Below are 26,373 nucleotides of genomic sequence, written 5' to 3' on the forward strand. Positions count from 1 at the left end.
AGGCAAGAGGGCACAGAAATACAGGGAAAAAACGAGTGGCACAGAAGGCAAAAAAGGCACAGAAATACAGGAAAAGCGAGTGTCACAGAAGGAAGAGGGCCCAGAAATACAGGAGAAAACAAGTGGCACAGAAGGCAAAAATGGCACAGAAATACAAGAAAAACAAGTGTCACAGAAGGCAAGAGGGCACAGAAATACAGGGAAAAACGAGTGGCACAGAAGGCAAAAAGGGCACAGAAATACAGGGGCAGCTGAGAAACAGAAGGCAAAAACGGGCAGAGAGGCACAGGGGCAGTGAGGGGAACAGAAGGGAAAACTGGGCTGAGAGACACGGGGGCAGCAAGGGGTAGAGAAGGAAAAACCGGGCAGAGCGACGGGGACAGTGAGGGGTAGAGAAGGAAAAACCGGGCAGAGACACGGAGGCAGTGAGGGGTACAGAAGGAAACAGGGCTGAGAGACACAGGGACAGCGAGGGGAACAGAGGGAGGAAAAACGGCCACGGGCCACGAACAGGCAGCGGGGGAAGTGAGAACAGCAGCAGTCACAGACACAACAATGAAATACAGGCACTACAATAAAACAATAAAGCGGAAGATGAACAAACCAACGGCCTACCACTGGCCACCAGGGATGAGGCGCAGGTGGTAGCCTGCGGGTGGTGGAGGGCCTCGAACTTCCTCAGCAGTGGCAGCTGGAGCAGGGACACACAGGCGGTGCTGTGCGGAGGGGGAGCGACCTACCTGGTGGGTTCAAGGGTCGCTCTCCTCACCGTGCAGCAGCTGGCCTATATGGGGAGGTGGGAAGGAGGAGCAGCTGGGAAGCAGGGGCAGCGAAAAGGCAGTGGGGAGTCGGGGGCGGGGACGCAGTGACGGGGGCGGTGAATGACAATGAAGGGAACAGAAGGTAAAAGGGCACAAAACACACGGGAAAGTGAGTGGCACAGAGGATGAAAGGGCACAAGATCGAGAGAAACGAGTGTCACAGATGGCAAGAGGGCATAGAAATACAGGGAAAAAACGAGTGGCACAGAAGGCATAAAGGGCACAGAAATACAGGAAAAACGAGTGTCACAGAGGCAAGACGGCACAGAAAAACAGGGAAAAAACGAGTGGCACAGAAGGCAAAAAGGGCACAGAAATACAGCAAAAACAAGTGTCACAGAGGCAAGAGGGCACAGAAATACAGGGAAAAAACGAGGGGCACGGAAGGCAAAAAAGGGCACAGAAATACAGGAAATATGAGTGTCACAGAGGCAAGAGGGCACAGAAATACAGAGAAAAAACAAGTGGCAGAGAAAGCAAAAAGGGCAAAGAAATATAGGAAAAACTAGTGTCACAGGAGGCAAGAGGGCACAGAAATACAGGGAAAAAACGAGTGGCACAGAAGGCAAAAAAGGCACAGAAATACAGGAAAAACGAGTGTCACAGAAGGCAAGAGGGCCCAGAAATACAGGAGAAAACAAGTGGCACAGAAGGCAAAAATGGCACAGAAATACAAGAAAAACAAGTGTCACAGAAGGCAAGAGGGCACAGAAATACAGGGAAAAATGAGTGGCACAGAAGGCAAAAAGGGCACAAGAATACAGGGGCAGCTGAGAAACAGAAGGCAAAAATGGGCAGAGAGGCACGGGGGCAGAAAGGGGAACAAAAGGGAAAACTGGGCTGAGAGACACAGGGCAGTGAGGGGTACAGAAGGAAAAACCAGGCAGAGACACAGGGCAGCGAGGGGCAGAGAAGGAAAAACTGGGCTGAGAGACACGGGGACAGCGAGGGGTACAGAAGGAAAACCCGGGCAGAGACACAGGGACAGCGAGGGGAACAGAGGGAGAAAAACAGGCACGGACCACGAACAGGCAGCGGGGGAAGACAGAACAACAGCAGTCACAGACACAACAATGAAATACAGGCAATACAATAAAACAATAAAGCGGAAGGTGAACAAACCTCCGGCCTACCACTGGCCACCAGAGATGAGACGCAGGTGGTAGCCTGAGGGTGGTGGAGGGCCTCAAACTTCCTCAGCAGCAGCAGCTGGGGCAGCGACACACAGGTGGTGCTGTGCGGAGGGGGAGCGACCTACCTGGTGGGGTCAAGGGATGCATCTGGAGGAAGATATACGATTGCAATTAACAGAGTATTTATATGATCCTGGGAATCTTAATATGTAAATTAATTGCCTGAATCAAGTTAGAATCATGGGAAAATTCTTTATAAGACCAACTAAAATGTGTACTAAGCATATTAGCGATTCCTCCTTCAGCATGTCCTCTATTCACTTGGAGCACCAGCCGGCTCAGCACTATATAATTTTCAATGGACCAATCTATTGTGATCCAGGTCTCTTGTAGGCAAATTATATATGCGCTCTGATCCTTCAATAATAAGAATTTATTTTTATTGGAGTTTAGGCCGGCTGCGTTCCAAGATATTAAGGAGATATCCCTGCTAGGAAGAATTTCACCATTTTAAATATAGGGATTTGCTTTTATTCAGAGCACCTGCCACCCAACTCCATTTCTTATCTTCCTCATTTGTAGGAGAATCATACTGAGTCTTTTCATCTGTGAGTAGCGAGACCCTCCTGCCTTCTTTACCTAAGGAAACCTGCAAAATGCTTTCTCTCTTTGCATGGACAAGGCCCCTGTTAGTGACTTCAGAATATGAATTAGACTGCTGATTTTGAACCACTTTTTTTATAGCTAACTCTACTTCAGGAATAAGAACATCAATTCCACAACAATGTAATTTATCGCTATGCAACATTATCAAATGGGAGATAGCTTTAGATGTAAATGTTCCTCTAGCTCCCCTAGGATTATTATACTTTTTAACTTGAACCAGAGCGAGGTCATTGCTTTGGATTATTTGAAGGCCGGGGATTTCGGCAAAACATCCTAACAAAAAAAGATCTATTCATAAATGGTTCATGATCAAAAATAAATGAAAAATCCAGTGATTAAGGTGCAGAAGGTAGATGGTGGATCTGACACGATTCCTCAGAGTTATTCTCAGTAGCATTGTAAATGACATTGGTACCTGCAGAGGAAGCAAATAAAGAGGCATTAGGGTTCAGGATGCTCTGAGAAATAGGAGGCACACTTATAACAGATACAGATGGCTCTTGAGGGAGATGAGTTGGGGTACTTAGGTTCAAAAGAGGTGTATAAGGTCCCAATACTTTTAATTCAACTAGTCCATATTCCTTCTTCAAGACATTTTGGTTCAGGACTATTGGTAAATTATAGATTAAGTTAGGGTCAATGCGAAGCCTTTTTGCCCTTTTTTATGAATCCTTCGTCTTTTTTCCCTTTTTTCCTTCTTCTTCTTACTGATGATATTAGTTATGTTCTTAGTATCTTTTTCTTTGAGAGAGGGGCTACCAGCATTTAGACCCTCCACAGAAGAACACGTAGGTGGATTTACTCCTGTTTTTAGAAAAGTAAGAAAAACGTTACGGGATGTGCATAGATTACTCTTTTTTTCTTGTGCGACTGATGTAGATACTCCCTCTGGAACCAAACTCTCAGGATCAAAAAGTTCTTGGCGAATGGAGGAGTGTAGATTATCAAATATATATTCGCTTTCAATCAATTACAATTTTAGCAAGATGAGAGGAGGAAATATGAGAAGGATGTGGCTGGCTAAAATTATCCTCTATAATTAAAGGGGGAGAAGGCCTCTTCATAATGTTAGGCATACAAGGGGGAAGTAGGTCAGCTTTATCCAGCAACCGACTTTGCTCTGAGACTAATGACTTGGTCAGGGCCAACAGAGAATCTAAAATGGAGTCAGAATTATTTACTGATTTCTCCATTAGTACTAAAATAGAAGACAACACTATTTTTAAACAGAGTAATGAGTCTGATATCAACATTTTTGACTCTGGATTATGAATTAAGGGTTGAAAATGCAGGGATAAATCAGGTGTAATCGAGCCCTGTGTATCTAATATGCTTGTTCTACTAGATGTACTACTAAACAGGTGCATTTGTACTGGATGACCCTGAGAAGGAAGGCAAGTATTGAAGGACAGGGGATTAACTGGGTTAAGGTGCCTGGATGACTCTAGATTAAGTGCACAAAACAACTTTGAGGACTGATTTAAAAAAGTATGAAAGTCAGGAAGATCAGGGAGCATAAAGTCTTCCACTATAGGATCTCCAACTTTTGGGGATAATTTAAATACCCCTTCAGATTGAGAGACTTTCTTTGCAGGGAATAAGTAGATAAATTTGCCAGCAAAGAGTCAGTCTCCCTAAAATCCAAATGTCGGTTACCTCTAGACCGAGATCCACCAATTTTGGGTAAAGGATTGATGGATACTTCTGGTGAGGAGTTTTCAGGAACTGCTTTAGCCTCACCAAGTGCTTCTGGAGTAGACTCCCCCATTCCTGCTAAATTTAAGCTTATATCCTTTTTGGGAAAAAAGAAAGTAATAGAATTAAAACTTTTAAAAATATTCATTGGTAATGAATTGTTTCTTAAAGGGTTAGCTTTAGATTTTTTTCATGCTCTTGTATATAGCACTCTACCGGAGCGCAGTTTCTTTGCAGTCATTACTTGAACCTTACAGCCACAGGCCCTTGGCCAGGATACAGGTGCAACCAGAAAGATGTAGCTCCTATTTGCGGATGGACCGATGCGCCGCTCATGCAACGCCGGACACCGACTGAGGACACTACTAGGGTAATGAAACTGGCAATCCAGGTAATCCTGTACAAACAAAAGCTTTCCAAACGAGGCTCTCAGGGATCCCAAAGGCTGTATTTCTAGGCATCTCCAAGTAGCCCCAGAGGCTCACAACCAGCGCAAGCAGCTTTCTATCAACATACTCCAATCCTCCGACACCTCCTGGGCTCCGGGGTTCCAACCAGTCTTTCTTACCAACAGTCAGCAATCAGGAAAACAACTCCTGCGAGCAGCTCGTCACAGGGTTGCACAGGGTGGCACAGGGAGGCACAGGTGCAGCTCCTGCCACACAAAAGAACCACTCATAGCTCCCGCAGCACAGGAAAACAACTCGTGGCTCTCCACCATGCTTAACAATGCCCTGTGGCTCCTGCCACGATGAAAGGCACTTTGCAGTCGCACAGGAAGCACTTGCGGCTCCTGCAGGGAACTACAGCTCACGGGAAAGATCACTCGGCCCGCTCCCACTGCACAGGAGGACAGACTGCGACTTTTCTTCCACCCACAATAGCATACAGCATTAGGCAATGGGTCAGCTCACTATATCTTGGTAATTACCATCAGCAGGACCAGAATGCAGCAACACAGAACTCTATGGAAAAATTAAACTTTGCAACAACATGCATTCTTGCGACAGAAATCTAGGTCTCAGCTGCCAAAATGCTCTTGCAGCGATGAGGGGCACACGCGGCTCGCGGGATAGATCACCCGGCCTGCCACTCCCGCCGCACTGGATGACAGCTCACAGCTCACCGCCGCACCGGGCCGCCACTCATGGCTAACCGCTGCACACAGCCATCACTCGCGGTTCCTGCAATGAGGGGCACCCGCGATAAGGGGCACACGCGGCTCCTGCTCCAGGTGTGTTTGTCGGTGATGGCACACGCTCCCACTACCGCAGAGGCGGCTCCCACTACCGCGGCGGCTGCTCTCCTCCTGTCCGCTCTGCCCCGCAGTCTGCTCCGCACTCCGTCGTGCCGTCATAACTCAGTCACTTCTGCCTCAGCAATCACTTTACCAAAGAAATAGAGCTCGCCTACCAATTTCACAAGGCCAAGCAGAAATAGTGAACTCCACCACTTTCCCTAAAATTGTTTTCTGAGTTCTACACTACATTCCTCTTCCTTAATTGCATAGTTACTGTAATTGGAAATGTTTTTTTTACAAAACACTCCCAGTCTTTCACCATGTTTTCCTCCATTTCAACCTGCAGCCTGCCCTCATATTCTTTTTGCCTGGCAGACAGCCAAATCATATATTAATTACTTTATGATGAGTCTGAGAATCCTAGCAGTAGCCCTAGATGAAGGTTGGTGTACAAGAGGGGTTTGAGGTCTTTTTTCAATGTTAACCTTCTTCCCTATACAAAAACTTTGAATCTGTTCACCACACAAGCACAGTTCTTTCCATTACCAGAATTGGATTTTTACACATCATTCACAAGCCTCACTGCAAAATCCACTGTGAACACACCTTCCCCATCACTGCTCCCAACCCCTTATCACTTTCATCCACACTTATACAGGTTTTTTATTAGGGTCAAATCTGCGAAGAATGGATGCTTAACATAGTGCTTTTTTATGTTGCTGAAAGGTTGAACCTGTTCTTTGGCCCACTATTAATCCACTTTTAAAAATCAAGAAAACATTTGATTTTACGGCACTTGAACATCACTTTTTTGACGTTGCAGTAGAGCAATGTGCCCCGGCATATTTACAAGGCCACATAAAGCCACTTTATTTGGCTTTTCTTGGCCTTGTAAATATGTGCCCCTTTCGCGCAGAACACTGCATGAAAGGGGCGTTTCATGGGTGTTGCTGTGGGTGTTCCCACGCAACAGCCATGGAATCTTACACATTCCCAGATTTACGAGATATCATAAAGCTGGAAATGCACCAGATTTAACGACACCCTTGGGGTGGCATTAGGGACGCGTAACATGGAGAAATGGTTTTATTTCTCCTTGTTTTTTCTTTTTCTAGAAAGGGGAAATTGCCTGAATTGTTTGCTTTTGTGCAGGAAGGTGTTTCTTCTGGCACAAAGGCAATCAGCCCCACAATGCAGGCACCCTTGCATGTGCAAGGGTGCCTGCATTGGCACATGACAGCCCATTGAGCGCCCGTCCTGGAGAAAAGGACAGGAATGCTCCATAACACATAGATACGGAGTATCCTGCCCATTTTGTTTTGACGTAGGGCAACGCAGTAGGATTACCTGTGACTCTGCCCTGCACCAAAAACTCATAAATTAGGCCCTAGGTGTAATATTCACAGATTCTCAAAACGGACATGAGTTCCTCTTTGTTTGTCAGTTTATCTGCATTCTCAATGACTTTGATCAAACTATCATTGGACTTAGTGCTCTGCGACTTCAACAGATGCCCCTAACTCTCTACACACCATGTGCCAAAAATATATTTTCCCTCCTCAACCTCAATCCATTGTCCTTCAGGACATGCAAGCTTTTTCTCATCTGGTGTCATGTTCTTGCCTATTTTTTCCAATAATGAGTAGAGCATCTTGGAAAATAAGAATTCCTCTCTTACCTTTGAATAGACTTATCTTAATTCTGATGCTAGTCCAAAAGATAGCCTACAAAACTGGATAATACCGGCAGGTGTTATGAAAGCCATGAAATTAGCATGATTCCTCAGCTAATGGAACCTTAATATGAGTATTTCTTAAATCAAGTTTGGAGAACAATACCCCATCCTGGATAGTAGCCAGCCTATCCCCAATTCCAGGTAGATGGTGCCTGTCTACCAGCATTCCTCTGGTTAAACTGTGCAGGTCAACGTAAACTCTCAGTTCATTCAAACCTCTTTTGGTGACCTCTATTGACAAAACTCAGAGCAATGATCCTACAGGTTCTATCAATTTTCCTTGCGTATTTACTTCAAATACTGTTTTAAATCTTGCCTGGCACTCAGTGGATATGTACTACCTTATGTTTTATCGGTATAGATCCTCCCTTCAGCTAGATTTTTCGCTTGAAACTTTTCACTTGCCCCAATTCCTTATCAAAGACAAGTTTAAAATCCTGTAACACATCCCTCAAATCTCCTACAGGTGTCTTCTCTCTACACTTTCCATTTTCAACACACTTATTAAGACCCACCTCTCTCACCAGTTCACTATCCCTTTCCACAGTAACCTGTTTAGCTCTGCCAGGTTGTAATACCATGTTTAACATACATTTCTATTGCAAATCAAGAATATTTTTACCTTTGCTGTACACATACATGTTAACTTCTTCTTGCGTCTACATCACACTGCTGCTCATGGTGTATTGCATTATGTAGTTAGGATAAGATTACAAGACTAGAATTGTTTCTTTGCAAAATGTTAGTTCCTATGTGATGTAATTGAAAGATTAATGCCTGGAATGAGGTATAACTGATCCCAGAAAATACTGCACTTTTCCCGGAAACTTCAGATTCTGGCCATGCTATTGCACGGAAATTTCTCCTGTCTCCAACAGTAGGAAACTCTGTGTAGATTCCAGGTGAAGTTACTGGGTGGGAGTCTGCACCTGAATAAACTTGGATTTGGGTGAGGTAGTGTCCCTCCAGAGAGATACTACCGCACCTGCCTCACAATCAGCTACTAAACAAGGATAATCCACCTCATCAGGCAATACCGCAGTTACATATTAGTTCTGTTGATAGATTTGTTTTTATTAAAACAATTACTGTGATGCTAAAGTATTCAGAATGCCTGGGCCAGAAATCTGTAAGTTTTAGGGTAATTTGAGCTTGTTTCCAGCATTGTTGTTTGTCCTAATAGGATTAAGTTCAAGTGCCATGTGTTATAGACAAGATTTATTTTGGACAGAAAGAGGGAGGTGGAATCTGTAGATCATTGGGAGCCGTTTTTTAGGGATCAATGTTGTATGTAATGTCACTGGTTTTATTCTTGTTTCTATTGTTCTAAATAGTACACAAGTTAGCATTAAAGAGTGGGTACTTGTGAATCAGAAGTATGAAGGGCATTTAATTAACCAATGCTATTTTTTTAATGTGTATTCAACCTAAACTACACAGAAATTAGATTTGTGATCAAGATATTCCCTGGAAGGACTTGTTCGTCATTTGCCTTTGAGAGTATAAAAAGATACAATGAAAAATAGATGGGAATGTCACCATAAAACATTTGTTTTGCGCTTCTGTTTTGACTACTGCTGACAACTTAACTATACCATCGAATGACATCCCAGAACTGCTCTTCAATTTCTTGTTCAAAAATAACTAGAATGTGCCAGAAATTGTAAGGTAAGAGAAACATTTATTTAGTATTTTCACAGAAACAAGCTTTTACTAAAACAATCCAAACAAGAAATAATAAGTGCAGTTAAATAAAAAATTGGAAACATATTCTTCAGAGGGAAACAATATAAGCCATGCCTGTACATACATTTCTTTGTTTACAATAAATGGTATCGTTTCTCTCAGATACCTGTAGTGTACACAGCACATGAATATCCGTTGATGCATCTTTTGCCAAAGACATACTCAATTCACTGAAATGTTTTCTATTGTTCATTGGCAATAAAAACTGAAAACCTGTTGGTTCAACAGCATTGTCAATCAAAAATATATGAGCTTAACAGAGCTCTGAATTTGAGAATCTCAAACACTCTTAATGTCCATTAGTGTTTGAGCTTTTTACTCATTGTTTGCAAAATTATTTCTCTCTTTTACAAACTCAATAGCCTGTGTGGTGATAAAGACACAAATACCCACGATTTTAAGCATCAATTTAGCTACAGTGTATACTTTCCTGTGATTTTCCACGATCATTAATAATTTCAGCAAAACTTTGCCTGTTCAAATATTTCTTCTTATACCAGTTCTTTTATTTATTATGACCTCAATTAACGCATTTCTTTTCAAGGTGACTTAATGGGCTTATATTTGGTGTAAAGGAACATTCTTCATCCTGAAATTTTCCAGGGGTTTTAATCTGAGTTTCACAGTTCCTGAAGGCACTGAGGATCCACCGAACAACAAACGTGGCCATTCTAGAATACAAAAAAGATAATTTGTTTATGTAATGGAGTTTTTCCCTTTAGATTTAACAAAAATAAGTCTCAACTTGGCTTGAATACATTTATAGGATAACATGTATTGCATCTGGGCATAAAAGCAAAAGATATAATTCATACTAAAATAATGAAGAATGAAAGAAAGAACACTGAAATTATCATTTTCCAAAAAGGATGACATCCCTCTATGTGGAGGTAGACAACAGACTGTCATAACAATACCTAGTGTTTTTGATGATAATACACTTCGATCACTGAGTTGAAAGGTTCTTCACACAAAACAAAGGGCCCCTTGAGTGGAAGGCCATAACAGGTAATCACAGAGGTTTGCACTGCCTTTGATCACCATATTTACAGTCTTGTTACTGTTAAATCTGAGATATTTCACACTCATCCACTCTCTAAAATGGGTTGTAGATGGCATTATAATCAGGTCCTTCTCACTTAAACCTGGATGTGTGCATACACAGTTCATATATAGATGTGCATTATGATCAGCAGCAAGGTGGATTTTTGTACCAACAATGTGACTTCTAAAACTTCAAAGTAAAAAGAAGGAAGAGTAAATATCTGATTATGGTCTCACAGAAATGATCAGAGCCCGGAAACCCTAAAGGGAAAAGCCAATGTATGGTATGACCGATTATACCCAAAGCTTTTGAGTGGTCTAACAATTCAAGGACTATAATATAATGCAAATGTCCATACATACAACAGCCAATAGTGACTATGTTGCTTTGGAAGGTCTAATGCTCATCTTCGGGAACTGGTAAAAGTAATATTGGGGCATATTATCAAGGGGGTTTATCTCCACTTTTTTGGCTTTAAAAGCCAAGAAAGCGGAGATAAAATTATCTCCCTATTACCTAGCTGTCGCTAACACCAGTTAGTGACAGCTAGTAGGAGATAGCGACCATCTTGGGCCCCGCTTTGCATGTCAGTGATATTTATCTCTAATGACATGCAAAGTGGGCGTGCCAAGATGTTAGCGACTGGAAACAGTCGCTAACATCTCTATCTCCTATTACCACCTTTTGGAGATATTCGCGCTAAGCGCGAATATCTCCAAAAGCTAACACCTGCCCCTGAGCAGTTCTTAGCCATGTTATCCAATGGGAGGTGGATAACATGGCTTAGAGCATTAGCTCGGTAATGCATGAATATCGCTGACTTTTCAGCGATATTCATGCATTTCGGCCGATTTTTATCGATTAGGAGATAAACCTTGATAATAGCAAGGTTCCTAAGCGATAAAAATCGCCGCAGCTCAGCGATAAAAATATCGCTGCTAAACCAACATAGCGATAATTATCGCTAGTTGTTGGTAATTTGCCCCATTGACCCTTGAGCCACTGGTGCTACCTCTTGGCAAGTTTCCCACAACAGGCTTTTGTGAAATTGAAAGACTGAAACACACTGGATTGTTAAGGTGAGAGAATGACTTTGTACACAGCTGCTGTTTTTTATATACAGTGGAACTACGCTAGAATGGAAGGGTGAATTCAGAATATTAGATGTTTCCACTGCGGATTTCAAGGAGAGAAGAATCACAGCTCAACATGTTTTAATGAATGATGCAACTAGCATACCTCACAAGAACTGACTTGAGTAGAAGACAGGAGAGTATGCAAGGCAGAGGTTGAGTCAAGTGAACCTATTTTGTGCATGCAGGCAGTACAAACATCTGTGAGGCTAGTGACAAAGATAAGGGAATGGTCACGCAAAGCTTTGATACTTTATTATTATTCAGAATGTCTCTCAACAAAAGGTATGAGAAGCATAAACAAAAGTGGTCATGTGAATGGGGTGTGAAAGGACTTCCACCACCAAATATGTTTGGTATTGTTGGAGACTTCAAGGATATTTATACCCAAAGTATATACTGTTTGATGAGGTGCTTATAATCCTTCATTAATGGCTCCTATTGTTGGTCTACTCAATGATGTTGTCACAGACCCCATGAGAAAACTGTCCATGCATCTATCAGCTGGTAACTAGTCACAATATCGAATTTTTAAATATCGAGTGGACAAAATATCGAGTTTTGAATATTGAAAAAAAATATAGTGGTTAAGAATATCGACATGCAGGTAAAAAATGTTTTTTTTAATAATATTGAAGTTAGTAATAAAATTTGTCAAAATATCGACGTTAATAATATCGTTTTTTTGTGCTAGGCATTTAGAAAGTTTCTGTTGTGGCACAAAGAGCTGGTCGTTGCAGGTGGTTCGCTTTGGTGGTCGACGCAGGCTGCCACTGTGGACACAGACTGTGGTGGCTGATGTGAAAGTAATTGTCACTGAGAGATTAGGATTGGTGGGTGTCACATATCGTTGTTGTTTAGCACAAAGTGTCTGCTTCATCGTTGCAACAAATCCAAAACATCAGAATTTTTCACCATTAGTTCAGGATGAATGTACTTTGATGCCAGATAATGGTCCAGTGCCTGGGGGGAGCACCTCTTGGGGATTAGAATTCACTCAAGCAGAGGCCTCCAGCACAGCTAAAACAGGTGCAATTGGTGCTGGGCATTTTCAGGGAAGCCACTGGCTGCCTGTTTTGTCTCTGTAGCTCAAACAGGAGGTCAGCCAACTTACCCTCATGTGACAACTAGTTCCATTCTGCCTTCTTCAGACATGAGGGTAATCCTTCTTTTGAATATTCCGCAGGTCCAGGAGTGTTCGGATGAGAGTTTCTGAAGGTGGTACTTTTATCCCCAGTGCCAGCCTGTCTAACCTTCCACCTTTCCTGGTGAAAATGTTAGTGCCAGGGCAGGCATCCCTTCGAGTTCAGGAAGGGGGTGGGCAAAGCACTGAGGCTAACCTTTGAAGCTCAGTAAGGAGTTCAACCCCCAGGACATCCTGCACAGTAGAAGAACACCCTACCCTACATCAAAGGCCCTTTTGTCACCATGTCTGGAAGAAATGCACAGCACACCATAGGAGAGCCATTCACACTCATGTGAACCTGGCTACTGGTAGAAAAACACATTTAGTTTAGGTAGAAAATGTCAACTTTCTAAAAGAATCATTTTCAGAATAGTACCTTAAAATCCACCTTCAACATTAAATTTAAATTACAATCAATTGAGTGGAGTAAGCATGTCTCTATCTGTTCCCAGACTTAAATTATAAGGTATAAGGTAACCAAGTGTCCGTCCATGGGAGAGATAACCTTACAGCCGTGAAAACGACGTTAGGAGTTCTTCACTGCAAAAACATGTAACATTTAAGTACACATGTTTTTTTTAAATACCATGCACCCTGCCCTATAAGATTGTACAGCTTACTTTAGGAGGGACTTTTAAGTATTAAAAAGTAAGGTTCAGGCCTGGCAAAAAAGATTATTTTGCCAGGAGGAAATGGTGGTTTAAAACTGCACTGCATGTCTTGCAGTTTTTCTTTAATGGGAATAGAAATGAGTGCAGTCGCCCATTGGCAGAATTTAATTTACAGGTACATGTAGTGCCATTTATCAGGGACCTGTAACGGAACGAAATGAGCCAATTAGGCCAATTTAATCAGCTTTTAGGGGGTGAGCACAAGAACTTTACCACTGTTTATCGGGGGCAATAAAACTGGGGTAATACTACACCAAGTATCCAGGTCTAACAGAAATATAAAACTAAAAAAACTAAAAATAAAATAAAGAATCAATAAATAAAAATTAAAGTGGGAGAGATTAATTCAAACAATCCACCCATCACTAGTTTTGAGGTCTTCGATGATCTTGCCACAACAATAAGCGTGGCATGTACACTCATTCCTTTCTTCAAAGGTTTTCATCCCAGTTCTGGCATCCTAGTGTTTCTTCTTGCAGGCGATGGCAAGGTTACATTTGGAAATGTTTTTTTTTCATTGCCAACCTTGGTATTTTGGTCCTTGCCCTTCTCCAGCACTGGAAGGAGGATGGTGGTGAGGGTGTTAGATGGCAAGAAAGACTGTAGTATGGTAGGGGAAGCATTACATGCTCCCCATGCAATGGCTGTGTATCAGACAAGGATACAAATACAGACCCAGTCTGCTATGAAGCCCGTGTCTAAAGTAATTTTACTGGCTGGATTTTCAAGCCAGTAAAATGTAGCCCAGTGTCCCTAAACCTGGGAAATATAGGTGTAGGAACATCGGGCCATTTGTGATCAGGTGGAGCAGTATGGCACCCGGAGATATTGCTTCATCTAACTTGCAATACGGCCAACATTATTCTTCTTAACAGTTTTGATTGCATTCCTTTTCTAGACAAGTCACAATAGCTAAATGGACTTCTGCTTACCAGCTAAAAAACCCTTTCATATTAATTTATTTTTCAGGTCCTCACTTGTGGGCTAGATGTACTATTTTTCTGGTTACAAATTGTGACCAGTCTTTTTTGCAACTAGAATGTATTTTGTGAAGTGACCTATGTACTAATAGGTTGGTTCTCAAAATAAGGAATCAAAGTTGGTCCCAATCCAACCTCCCTATTTATCACTACTTAGGTTAGTCTCAAATTGCGTCTCACTCTACTGGTCAAAGTCAATGGGATGGTGGCATGTAGGGTTCACCAGACTATCACGTCTCTGACTGTTTTTAAGTAAAGTAAGTGGACTATCTTTGTTATTTCTAAGTTTAAAAAACGTTTTAGTGATAGTTGACAGTGCTCTCCTGGACCAACTCTAAACCTCTAAAACCTTTACCATTTCCATTTGACGAATAGGTTACCACCCTTACTTGGGAGTTGGCGACTATTTAGTTCTTCTAATTTGCAATTTGGAATGGATGCCTACAATATGCAAATTGCAAAACGGTTACCATTCATGAATCCAATTTTAGGATTCACTTAATCATTATTATCTACTAATATTGGTTTCACAAATACCTATTGTGCAGTCTCAAAGCCTCTGATTTTGTAAATCAGAGTGTTTGCAACTACAAAATAGATTAGTGCATCCGCCCCATAAATCTCTTAGAAGCCGGTGTATCTCCTCTAATCTTTAATTGGTGGGAGGTACAGATTTATTTGGCTCAAAACTCTCTTCAGTATTCACTGGGCCCTGCTTGCCTTTTTCTATAAGTAAAAGTCCTATTTCATTTTGGTTCAATTTCAATCAATCAAGGTACGAATCATGGCCTTTCCATAGTCTGGCCTAGACCCCCTTTTATCATAATGGACATATTTTCTAGAGAATTAACGTCTGGTAGTCCATATTGCACTTTCAATTGCATCTTAATTTCAAGATGACACAGGGCTTTTCTTCTGGTCCAAAGATTCTCTTTTTCTTTTTGCTTCCCTCTTCTACTATAACAATAGAAAGGGCCAATGTCCAGTAGAGCGGGATTGGTGGGAAAGGTAGTAACTAGCTACTGGAATTGTACCCATTGAAATCCCCAGGTTACTTGAAGAATAATGGCCTTGCCATTATCACCTTGATGAACAATTCAAGTTTGCTAAGTCTCCCTGGTAATTAGCAGTTCACTCAAAATCATTCTAGGCAGGTTGATTACCTTATCCTTATTAGATAAGTATGATTTTGAAACACTTTTTCACCAAATTGCTCAAACCATATTCACGAATTTAACATGCAATTACATATGCATTTTTTATTTCTACTATTTGTGGGAACCTGCACTATAGAAATATATTTTTTTTAATTCAGATGTAATAGGCACACTTGCCTGTAAAGTATGTGCATCCATATGCTGACAGGTCCAATCACTTGTGACAAATAGGGAGCAAGAAACAGTGATATCCAAGTTTACTTTTAATTTGACGAAGGGTTAGCTGTTCACAACTATCTATGAACTGATTTAATAACAGTAGTATGCCCATGCACATACTAATACTCCTAATATGAGTCTGTTCCAATCATCTCACCAGTATGGTCTGTAAAGGGATGAAAGGTCTTGAAACAGAAGCTTATGATGACAAACAATATAGGCAACAGTCCTTAGCAAAGATGTGCATTGTCATGAGTCATAAGATGTACATTGGATCCGTTCACTTGTACATTGCTCATTTCTAGGACATTTAAAAAATGAAGGGAAGGCTGTAATAAACTGGATCAGAACCATCAGGACATTACAAGAACCATATTCCATGCTTCTTTAAACCATACAATAAATCAAGGCTCCAGTGACAAATCAAACATCTAGTTTAATGACCCAGCATTTAATGGAGATGGTGTATAGGATTCAACACACACAGAATGGAGTCATGTGTACTGCATTATCAGTAGTGTCTGATGTGCCATCCACCCACAGTACTTGTTCTTGCAACTGGAATAAGGTTCTGACGACCATAAAAGTCATGCTTCTCATTTTGTCCTCTGCTTAGGGCTTTATGTGGGCCAGGTCCAGCTGGTGCTGAGCACCAGCAGTTTTAAAAAGGGGGCATCAAAATGGGTCCCTATCGGGCTCAGTTTAATGCCCTGGCCTGGCAATGCCAAATGGTAGACAGACATTGAAAACTCGGCTCATGTTACATGAGTCTCTGTAAGACCTGCCAGTCGTACCTCCGACTCTGTCACAAAACATGTACATGAAATAAAACTGGAAGGAGGGCCTTGGATGATTTTTCAAAAGCATCCTGGTCTCACCATGGCTCCTTTCTCTGCTTGATTGGAGCAATGTGCCTAGGATAACTTTCGAGCCTTGTTACATCTGTCAACCATAGGGTGGTCTTCCTCCATTTTTTGATGTTCTCATTTTTCTAGCCTTAGGACTCCACACACTGTACCACTGATAACCAGTGCTAAAGTGCATGTGCTTACTCCTCAAAACATGGTAATATTTGCTTATACCCAATTGGCATATTTAACTTGCTTAGTCCCTAGTAAAGTGATACTACTTGTAACCAGGGCCTGTAATGTAAATGCTGCCAGTGGGCTTTCACCATTGATTGTGACACACACTTAAGTAGCCCTTTCAAACTTAACTCAGGCTTGCCACTGCAGCATGTGTGTGCAGTTTTAGACTGTCATTTCCCAACCCGGCAAAATAAACATTATTCTAATCCCACATCTTCATTTTAATACATATAAGTCACCCCTAGGGCTAGCCCTGGGCTGCCCAGAGGGCAGGGTGCAGTGTTTTAAACTCTTAGGACATGTACCTTTAAATTTTATATGTCCCACTAGTGAAAAACTCTTACATTTGTTTTTCACTGCCGCCAGGCCTACCTCTCCCACAAGATAACATTTGAGATGCCTTAATACATTTAATAGGCTGTAACTTCCAAATGGAAACAGGTCATCAGTTCATGTTTGATGTCTTTGGAATTGTAATGAAAAATCCTTTCTTACAGTAAAGTTGGATTTTTAATTACAATTGAGAAAATGCCACTTATGAAAAGTTGGCAATTTTCTGCCTTAGTCATTTGCTTCTGTAGGCCAGTCTCTGGGTCACATGACTGGGTGTAGGTGCAACTGGGCTTTGTGCATTTCTCCTACACAGCAACACACAATGGAGAGCTTAGGTGTTCCTGGATCGGCCATCACTGGCAGGATAGGAGTGAGGAGCTATGTATAGTCCTACTTACACTTGAATAGGATGTGCCCTACCTCCAGATAAAGGGCTGCATACCTCCTGTAGTTAAACAATCAGGAGCCAGGACCAGTAAGGTAAGACACCTGTGTATTTCAAAGGAGAACCTCCAGAAGCTTTTCCTGCTTCAAAGGCAGAACTGGGTATACATATTGGACCTCAGACACTAACTCTCCAATGCACCTTTGTTCTTGTGAATACTCTGCCAGGAATATGGACTACTGTGCTGCTGAAAGGACTGACACCCTGATAGACTGCTACTCTGAAGGACTGCTGCACTGCTGTGGTGACCCTCTGCCAGCTGCTCTCTTGCCTGGGTGAGTAGGACTGGACTTGCATGTGTTGAACCCAGGACCCTAGAGGGATTCAAGAGTTAGTTGTCTGACCATCTGGTTTGAGCCTCAGTGACAGAAGGCTTCAACAACTGTGGCCCCAGCACCTGAACTCTGCCACCTGTGAGTATACAATGCCAAGTGGTGCCACCCTAGTCCTGGACCATTTAAAGTGGTCTCTGACAGCCTCTGTGAACCTTGAGGAACTGACCTATTTCCTCTGATGTGCGACGCAACTCCAAGAAGAACTGATGCATCGCTGCTGCTTTGTGGATTTACTCAGTTGCAAAGACCTGCATCATACCCAGTTGCCTTATCAGACTGCTACGTCATGATGCATCTTTGGCACAGGCCCTTGCGTCCCTTGTTGATGGCATTACGATGATGACCAACTCTGCATCGCAACCTCACAGCTTATCAGAATTGATGCATCACCTCGACTGTGCAATGCATCCTCAATGCTGGACTTCACATCCCAAAACCTTGAATAGGCCTGGGTGGAGTTCAGCAAGTGGTGGAGTACAGCGCAAACTGCAGTGTGTGCTGATATTCCTGCCGCAAGGGTAGAAATTCTACCCGAGTGGCAGCTCGTGCTTGCCAACTTACCGTTGATGATCATGAGGGGGAAAAAACTCTGCATAGCAGAGCAGGGTTTTCTGTACTTCGCGAGCTCAGTGATGCCCGGAATGCAGTAACTCCAAAAGCTCCATGAACGGAGCGGAGTTCACCGCCCAGGGTTACCCTTGAGGACAGAATCCTCAATGTTGACACAGGACTCCACAACGCAGCCTTGCTGCATCTCGGAACCGACGCGTGCTTTGGCAGCACGACGTATCTATGACGCGGACCCTTACAATGCTTCACAAATCAGGATTTAGGGTACTTTGTTCAGTTGGCCTAACTGGGTTCTGTAGCTGACCCACTCTCCATTGTAGTCAGCCTGAATTTGTGACTTTGTCCAGGTCCAGTGAGACCAGATATCTACAGTTGCCACTTTAAGCTTTTTGGAGCTATTTTCACTGAAATCATTAAACTTGCATACCTCCTGTTCTGCTGATTGTATTTTTGTAATTTTAGTCCTGAATTTATCAAACGTTACTCAGTTTCACTGTATTACTGTTTGACTTGTTGCACAAATACTTTACACATAGCCTCAGAGTAAGCCTGACTTGGCTGTGCTCATTTTGCTGGCACTGAGAGGTTGAACGATGCCAGAATTCCAGCCCTGCTGATTCCTGTTATCCTCATGTGAGGGATGCTGCCCAGCTCTCCAGGAGGACGGATAGCTTGATGACACTAACAAGCAGGTAATAGGGAGTTAGATCACCCTACAGGGATTTGGCAGATTCACTCAAACTAGAAATGATAGGTTAGGATGAGCTTTGTAGGAGTACAATATATTACAATACTTGTATGCAAGAATATATGGTCTGTAATCAGCAAAATGGTTGAACTGTTTATCTTTTTCACCATTCTTGTAATGCTAATCACAGTATGCTGTTTCCTTCTATTGATTATTGCAGAACAAGTATTTCACTCAAGAATCGCAATGCTTCAATAAACATTGAAATGCTTTACTGTGTATTTCTTGTGTGTCTCCTAGGGAATGCATGAGTAACTAAGTGAAAGGGTTCTATGTCTGGTATCATGATTTTCTTGGTGAGCCATGTTCTGAGGTTTCACATCCATCTGTTACCTTGTCAGGTTAGGGGAACAGATAGTGCACTATGAGCTAGCAGGTCTAAGTCCAACATACTCGAACAGTGAGCATGGAATCAGTCTCGCACAGTACTGATGGGTATATTGTCCAACAAATACGCAAGTTTACTTGGGAAATTATAAGCTTATGACATTTAAACCAGAAACCTAATTTCTTACAAACCTCCTTCAGCAGCCCAGCTTAATGTTCTGACCTTTGCTTTGGCAAAACGTTATTATCCCTGGAAAGACACCACATCGGAATAAGGAGAGTCATGATTGGCACTTGGCAGGGACCAGCCTGGTTTTAAGTAATGATTTAAAGACCATGCATTTCCTCTTTTTGTCACACCTTTTTCTCCTCCTTGCCACTTGATATCGATTAATTGGTGTTTCAGCTGCAGAGGCAGGATTGTACAATGGATGCATATATGTATCTTGGTATTGGTAGTAACCACTTACTTCAGGGGTCAAACAGGCCAATAAACAAATGAGGAAGCAGTTTAGCTTCCAGGCTAATGTGGGGCCGCATAAAAGCTGTGCCTACGTGAGTGTGAAACAGCACCAATTTTAGGTTATAGAAAAAAAGTTATGCAGGGAATGAGTCGGGATTCAATATGTTTTACTTATGTCATATATTCATTTATGAGGCATGGAGGAGAGACACGTCTGTAGGCATTTATTGTCAATGTGTCCTGTTCATTCATTGACTTGCACTGCTGTTGCACATAGGTAGGCAGATACGTTGGGAGTGTGTCATGTGCTCCACTGCACACTCAACAGTTAATTAAGGATTGCCTTCAACACACAGCACACTAACATGAGTGCTATTTAACCAAATACACATGATGTTAAGAAAATATCAGGATTAAAAAAAAAACACTGGGGAAGCTTGCCTTTGGATCCCCCATGCCTTTTGAATGCATGTATTTGCGTCTTCCAAGGACAAATTGTGTTCGGTGCCTGCTTTCAATCAAGCACTACTCACCTGTGAGGGTCTCAAGGCGCTGGGGTGGGGAATTCTGCTACTGCTCAAAAAGCCAGGTCTTGAGGACTTTTCTGAAGGTCAGCAGGTCTTGGGTCTGCCGTAGGTGGATGGGGAGGGTGTTCCAGGTCTTGGCGGCGAGGTGGGAGAACGATCTGCTGCCGGAGGTCGCTCTTCAGAAGCGGGGGACTGTGGCGAGGGCGAGGTTGGCGGAGTGGAGCTGTCGGGTGGGGGTGTAGACGCTGAGTCGTCTGTTGAGGTACGATGGTCCGGAGTTGTGAAGTGCCTTGTGTGGATGTGTGAGGAGCTTAAAGGTTATCCTCTGGTTGACCGGGAGCCAGTGCAGGTCTCTCAGGTGGGGTGTGATGCGGCTGCGGCGAGGGATGTCGAGGATCAGGCATGCAGAGGCGTTCTGGATGCGTTGGAGCCGTCTCAGGAGTTTGGCCAAGGCTGCTGTATAGAGGGTGTTTCCATAGTCCAACCTGCTGCTGACGAGGGCCTGGGTGACCGTTCTTCTCGTTTCAGTGGGGATCCGCTTTGGTCATAATCGAAAGGCACATGTAAGTGGTGCAACAAACATCATGTTTGATTTGATAGGCTGTCTACAAAATGTAATGAAGGTGTATTTTTTTTTAACACAGAGTGATGTTTTACTTTATTGCATCACATTACATCACTGCATTAAGAGGCATTCATTAAAAGTGAGACTTATGTGAGTATACCCTTATTTAGCATCAGTTTGTACACATTATGCAAAATTGTAGGCTTTTAAAACAAACACAGAAGTGTTTTTTGAATAGTGCGCAATCTGATTTAGGACATCCCCTAATTGTGTAGGTCATGGCCCTTTAATATCTTTGCCACACTCCTTTTTAGAGATCCCCCTGTTTTTTTATCCCACTTAAAGCATTGCCAGTGCTTCTCACTTGTGTCAGAGACGATGCCATGTTGCGAAGATTCGCTACATCCACGACCCCCCAATTCCAACCTCACCATTTCGCAAGACAAATCATCTGATTCAGTCTGACCATTGAGACATCGGATAATAAATACTCATTGCTGTCTTCCTTGTTAGGCCTCCAAACACCAGGCTCACCCTTCCATACATCAGGGCTCTGTCACCTGCATCCTGTACCTGCTGTGATACAACATAAGTTATGCTCTGTTACATAACCTCTGAAGTGCTTATTACTGATCCATTGTGATTGAGCAGCTTCCAGTTGCTGTGTGAAGTAACTAGCAAACACAGTTTTGATGCTAAAACTGTTTTGTGTTAAAGTCCGCCTTGCATTTAACAAGCATGTCTATTTCTTTGATTTTCAAATGGGCCACAAGCCGCTTAGCTTAAACATGTAGCCGGGCTCATTTTAGATGACAAAGGGTGACTGTACTATAAGTAGGCAGGTATATGCAGAAAGAACCATGACATTAGGGAGGATGTCATTGTCATATGTCGTCTTTTCTTCAGCACCTGAACTCCGATTCCTGAAACAAGGTCCAAAGGCAGAACAGCTTCCGGAGTGTAACTTTATAATGACAGATGGCTTGTTTCTTCATTCCCAATCACTTTTTTCCCCTTACATATCTTCCTGGGAATCTCTTTATTATTGAAAACGTGGGTAGTTGTGCTATGGGACAATGTTTGAGTCACTTCATGGATCATGGGGTCCCTGCAGCTGAGAGTAGACGCTTGATAATAATGCAACCCTGTGGATGTAGAAGGTGATTGTGTTTGAAGGCACTAGGAGAACTCTGAAACCCCCTTCAATGTAGAACCTGTATCACTATATTGAACTGAAAAAGGCAATATGAATATGTTCTGCTCAATCTCACTGAGTACCAGCAACTGCTAATTAGAAAGGAAAAAACAACAGAGTATATTTATTGTGACAATCAATTTACTGAACCACTTCATTTTGCATTCTTCTTACCCAGGCATTCTTAGACTAAATCTCAATGTTTTCTGCACATAAACTTGACGAAGAAATTATTCAATATTAGCATTTTAAATATTTAATCAGCCGCCTAAGGAAGGCCATCATTTAGATTTTAAGTCTCCATCTTAGTTAACTATTAAGTACATAAAATATATCTAACTTAACAGTGATTTGTAAGGATTCTCGTACTACAGATCCTGCATTGATATTGCTTCTTATTCATGTTTACTCTTGCTTCACTTAAGTACAGTTTAAAGTACAGTACTGTAAATTTCTACTTTGATATGTGTTTCTGTTTTGTTAACTCTACAGAGTAGACTACTGTACTTTAGTTTTCTGAATGAATACGTGAGCCATTGAAGTCTGAATTCAAAATGTTGTTTGTTACAAAAACATTATATATAAAGGGGCTTATTTACAGGAAACTGACACATCTCTGTGTTAGACAGCTATGCGTCAATTTCTGTACACCTGGGAAATAACCCTCGCACCACCATTGGTGCAAAAGTCATGCATTGTTGGAGTTGTGTTGTAAGCCTGATGCAAATCCTGCAATGCTTGGGGAGGCCTTTACTTAATACACTGCATCACTCATAACACCTGCTCCATGCAGGCATAAGGTTCTGATGCAGTGGCATCGTAAAATTGGCGCAGTGAAATCTTGTAGATTTCACTGCATCACTTCTACAAAGCTTTCTCACGAGGGAACGCCCTCCCTGCATACATTATACCTGACACAGGTTTAATGTGGTGCAGGGGTTTACAAGGTGAAGCATCGGCCTAGATACTTCACGTTGCTAATAGGCAGCAACATGGCGCATTGTTTATGCCGCTGCTGTGTCACAAAAAATTGACCCACCAACGGTGCAAAAGTGTTGCGGGGGCTTGTAAATAAGTCCCCAAATGTTAAACTGAACAAGGGTGTTGTACTTAGTCCTTTCTGCAAGTTCACCCCCAAACATGTATCCTTCAACTGAATTCGTTTTTGTTAGCTTTAGTACTTTGTGCACTTTAACACTGCTGACCAGTGCTAAAGTGCTTCTACCCTCTCCCTAAAACATGGAACAATTGACCTACACCTGATTGGCATATGTAATTCACTCATAAGTCCCTAGTAAATGGTACTATATGTAGCCAGGCCCCTCAAATTAAAGGCTACTAGTGGGCCTGCCGTACTCATTGTGCCACCCACTAAAGTATCCTTTTTGAAAACATGAATCCGGCCTGCCACTGCGACAGACTCCATACAGGAACAATGTTAGTCCCGCGGAAAAAGTTACCTTCTCAATGGCGGACGCATAAAGTTTATTTCACAGTGGAGGAGGCTGTGAGGAGAGCATCACGGAAGCGAAGAGCAGGCTGGTGGTGTGGGTTGTCATCACAGTAGCACGAAGGGCCAGTTGGGTGTCAAAGCAGTCATTTCTGGGGCACCAAGGGCTGTTGTTGCTCTAGTGCAAATGAAGATCTTGAGTTGCTTGTCGCTGTAGTGCGAACAGTGGGGTTCATAGGAGCTTCTCCTTGGTGGTCATTTAGGGTGGGTAAGTCTTGTGCATTCAAGTCATTTCATGTTACAAAAAGCCCAATATTTCAGGCTTTTATCTTTCTTCGTAGGAGCTCAACTGATGTCAGCCAAGGGTCCATGACCCAGGGGAGGGACCATTTGGTTATCACAAACTCACTCCAGCAGTGGTCAGCAGGGATTAGGCAGGTCCATGCAGGTTCAGTGCAGCAGGTAGACTGGGTTTTTGCATGGAGACCTCTGGAGCTTGTTTCGTACTTGTAGCTTAGACAGGTCAGCCAATCTACCCTTGGAGTCACTCAGGTTAGCCTGGAAAAAGGAAGCAGGTCCAGCCTTCCTTCATAGAGAGCAGGGAAGTTCTGAAGAAGCAAGACAGCCCTCTGTGGGTCAAATAAGGCCCACAAGCAGCAGGGCAGTCCTATAGTAGCAGGGGAGCTGTCCTCTGGGGAGTAAGGCAGACCTTTTCTTGTAATGTCCACAGGTTGAGGAGGGTGCCAAAGATTGGCTCTGGTGCCAGCCTTTGAATTGGGAGGGATACACTATACTGCCTCCATATCTGGTTCTGGACAGTTCTTCCCTTCTCCTGTCATGCCTCCAAGAATTCTGGTGTGAAAAAAGATTAGCGTCAGGTTTCTTCCTGTGTGCTGGAAGCAAGGCCTTTGAAGTGTAAGTAGGGCAAGACACAGCTCTGCCCTCAGCTGTCCTAGCAAGTTGGACCTGCTTGCCCACACCTAGTCTCTTTGTGTAATGGTCTGGAATGAATACACAAACCCCAACAGCATGACCCAGGACACTGGCAGAGGACACAAATAATTTTGGACAAGAAAATGCCAATTTTTGAAAAGTGGCATTTTCAGAATTGTGACCTAAAATCTGACTTTACCATTAAAGAGGATATTAAATATAATTGAAGTTGAATCTGAACAGCATATCTCTATCTGCTCTCAATGTGAAGTTAGCACTTGTTAAATGCAATAAGGTAACTCAGTGTTAGTTAATGAGAGAAATAGGCCTCACAAGAGTAAAAATTTACTTCAGGAGTTTTCACTGTGAGGACATCTAAAATTTAAGCACACCTGTCCTCCTTTTTATATATAATGCACCCTGCCCTTTGTTCCATTAGGGCCTATCTTAGGGGTGACTTATAAGTATTAAAAAGAAGGTTTAGGCGTGTCAAATGGTTTATTTTCCTGGGTCGTAGTGGTAGTTTAAAAATGCACTTCAGGCCTGAAACGCTCTTAAAGGCTACTTCAGCGGGTGGGCCACAATAAGTGCTGCAGGCCCACTAGTTGTATTTATTTACAGGACCTGGATATATGTAGTACCAGTTATTAGAGACTTACAAGTAAAATAAATAGGCTGATTAGGTGTACGCCTATTTTAGCACAAGCACTTTAGCACCGGTTAGTAGTGGTAAAGTGCGCAGAGTCCTAATGCCAACAAAACAGGTTCAGCAAGAGAAGGCAAACATCTTTGGGAGACACTGCAAAAGGGCCAGGTCCAACAATGTCCAAATAGGCAATGTCATTATGTTCTAGAATAAAATCCTGCCTGGCTCCTTATTCAAATCAACCCTCCAGTCACCTTTTCCTCCGCTCCAGACTCAGTTATTCATTTTAATTTTATCATGTCTCACTTTCTCATTAAGCTTTCCTTTTAATTTGGAACAGCCATTCAAAGGCTCCCTGTTCTCTGTTTACATCCAGATTCTGTTTTATGATGGACCGTTGCCCTACTTAGTTTTCTATGTTTGAAGGATTTCCCTGTACAGTATACTTCATCTGAGGAGCAACAATGCACAGCCTTTCCACAAGAAAGCACAGAGAGGAACCAGCTATCATTTAAATAATCTTATACCTACTTTTGTCATTGAAATGCATAGCCAAATGTATGTACTTCGATTATTAGCACTTAAATAGCAAAAATTACTCAAAATTATTGTTTTCCTTATTTGATTTTTCTGTAAAACATATGTTAAGTAACATGACCTATTGCTACGTACACCCTCTACAATGGAATAATCAGTACGGTCTCTGGGTAATTGAGACAAAATGGATCTTCCAATGCAAAGCGATCTCTGGAAAATAACCAGTTAATCTTAGTATATCATTAGTTATTCGTGTTAAATTGAAAATAAAATATTTGATTGAGAATCATCAACATCAAAATCTTGACTGGTTTTATGCTTGCTGGAGTACGTTGCCAGCATTTTCAAGAAATTGTGAGGGCCAAAAGTCAGAGGTGGTCATTGGGGCATCCTGGGTTAAAGGATGGGGAAGCATTATCAGCCACATGCATCAAAGGAAATTGCATTCGCAAACAGTGCGAATCGCAAAATTCGGTCGTTTGCGAATGCAATTCCCATTTTTGGGATGCATTAACATTTTTGTTATTTTCGCAATTTAAGAAATCGCAAAATTGCGATTTCTTAAATTGTGATTGCATTTAAGGAATCTCCTTAAATGCAATGCATCAAACTTTAAAAATTTGCGAATTCGCAAATAAGGGGAGCAAATTACCATGAAGTTGCCCTTCATGGTAATTTGCGAAAACTTTGAAAAATGCTCTTTAGTGCATTTTTCAAAGTTCGATTTTACACACATACATGCCCTTGGGGCATGTGAGTGTGGAAAATGTACTCGTAAGCAGAT

At 42.3% G+C, this 26,373-nt stretch overlaps 1 protein-coding gene across 1 annotated transcript in view; it reads right to left on the reverse strand.

Annotated features, from left to right (window-relative positions):
• Positions 1 to 8,951: 8,951 nt before the first annotated feature.
• Positions 8,952 to 26,373, reverse strand: part of NELL2 (neural EGFL like 2) — a 1,025,546-nt gene continuing 1,008,124 nt past the window's right edge. Inside the window, exon 20 of the mRNA XM_086919530.1 lies at positions 8,952 to 9,707. Within this exon, the coding sequence (XP_086775656.1) occupies positions 9,657 to 9,707 (51 nt within the window). The 3' untranslated portion in view covers positions 8,952 to 9,656. The remainder of the gene's footprint in view (positions 9,708 to 26,373) is intronic.

The sequence above is a fragment of the Lissotriton vulgaris genome, chromosome 1_1 (genome assembly GCF_964263255.1).
Source record: "Lissotriton vulgaris chromosome 1_1, aLisVul1.2, whole genome shotgun sequence".
Taxonomy (NCBI): domain Eukaryota; kingdom Metazoa; phylum Chordata; class Amphibia; order Caudata; family Salamandridae; genus Lissotriton; species Lissotriton vulgaris.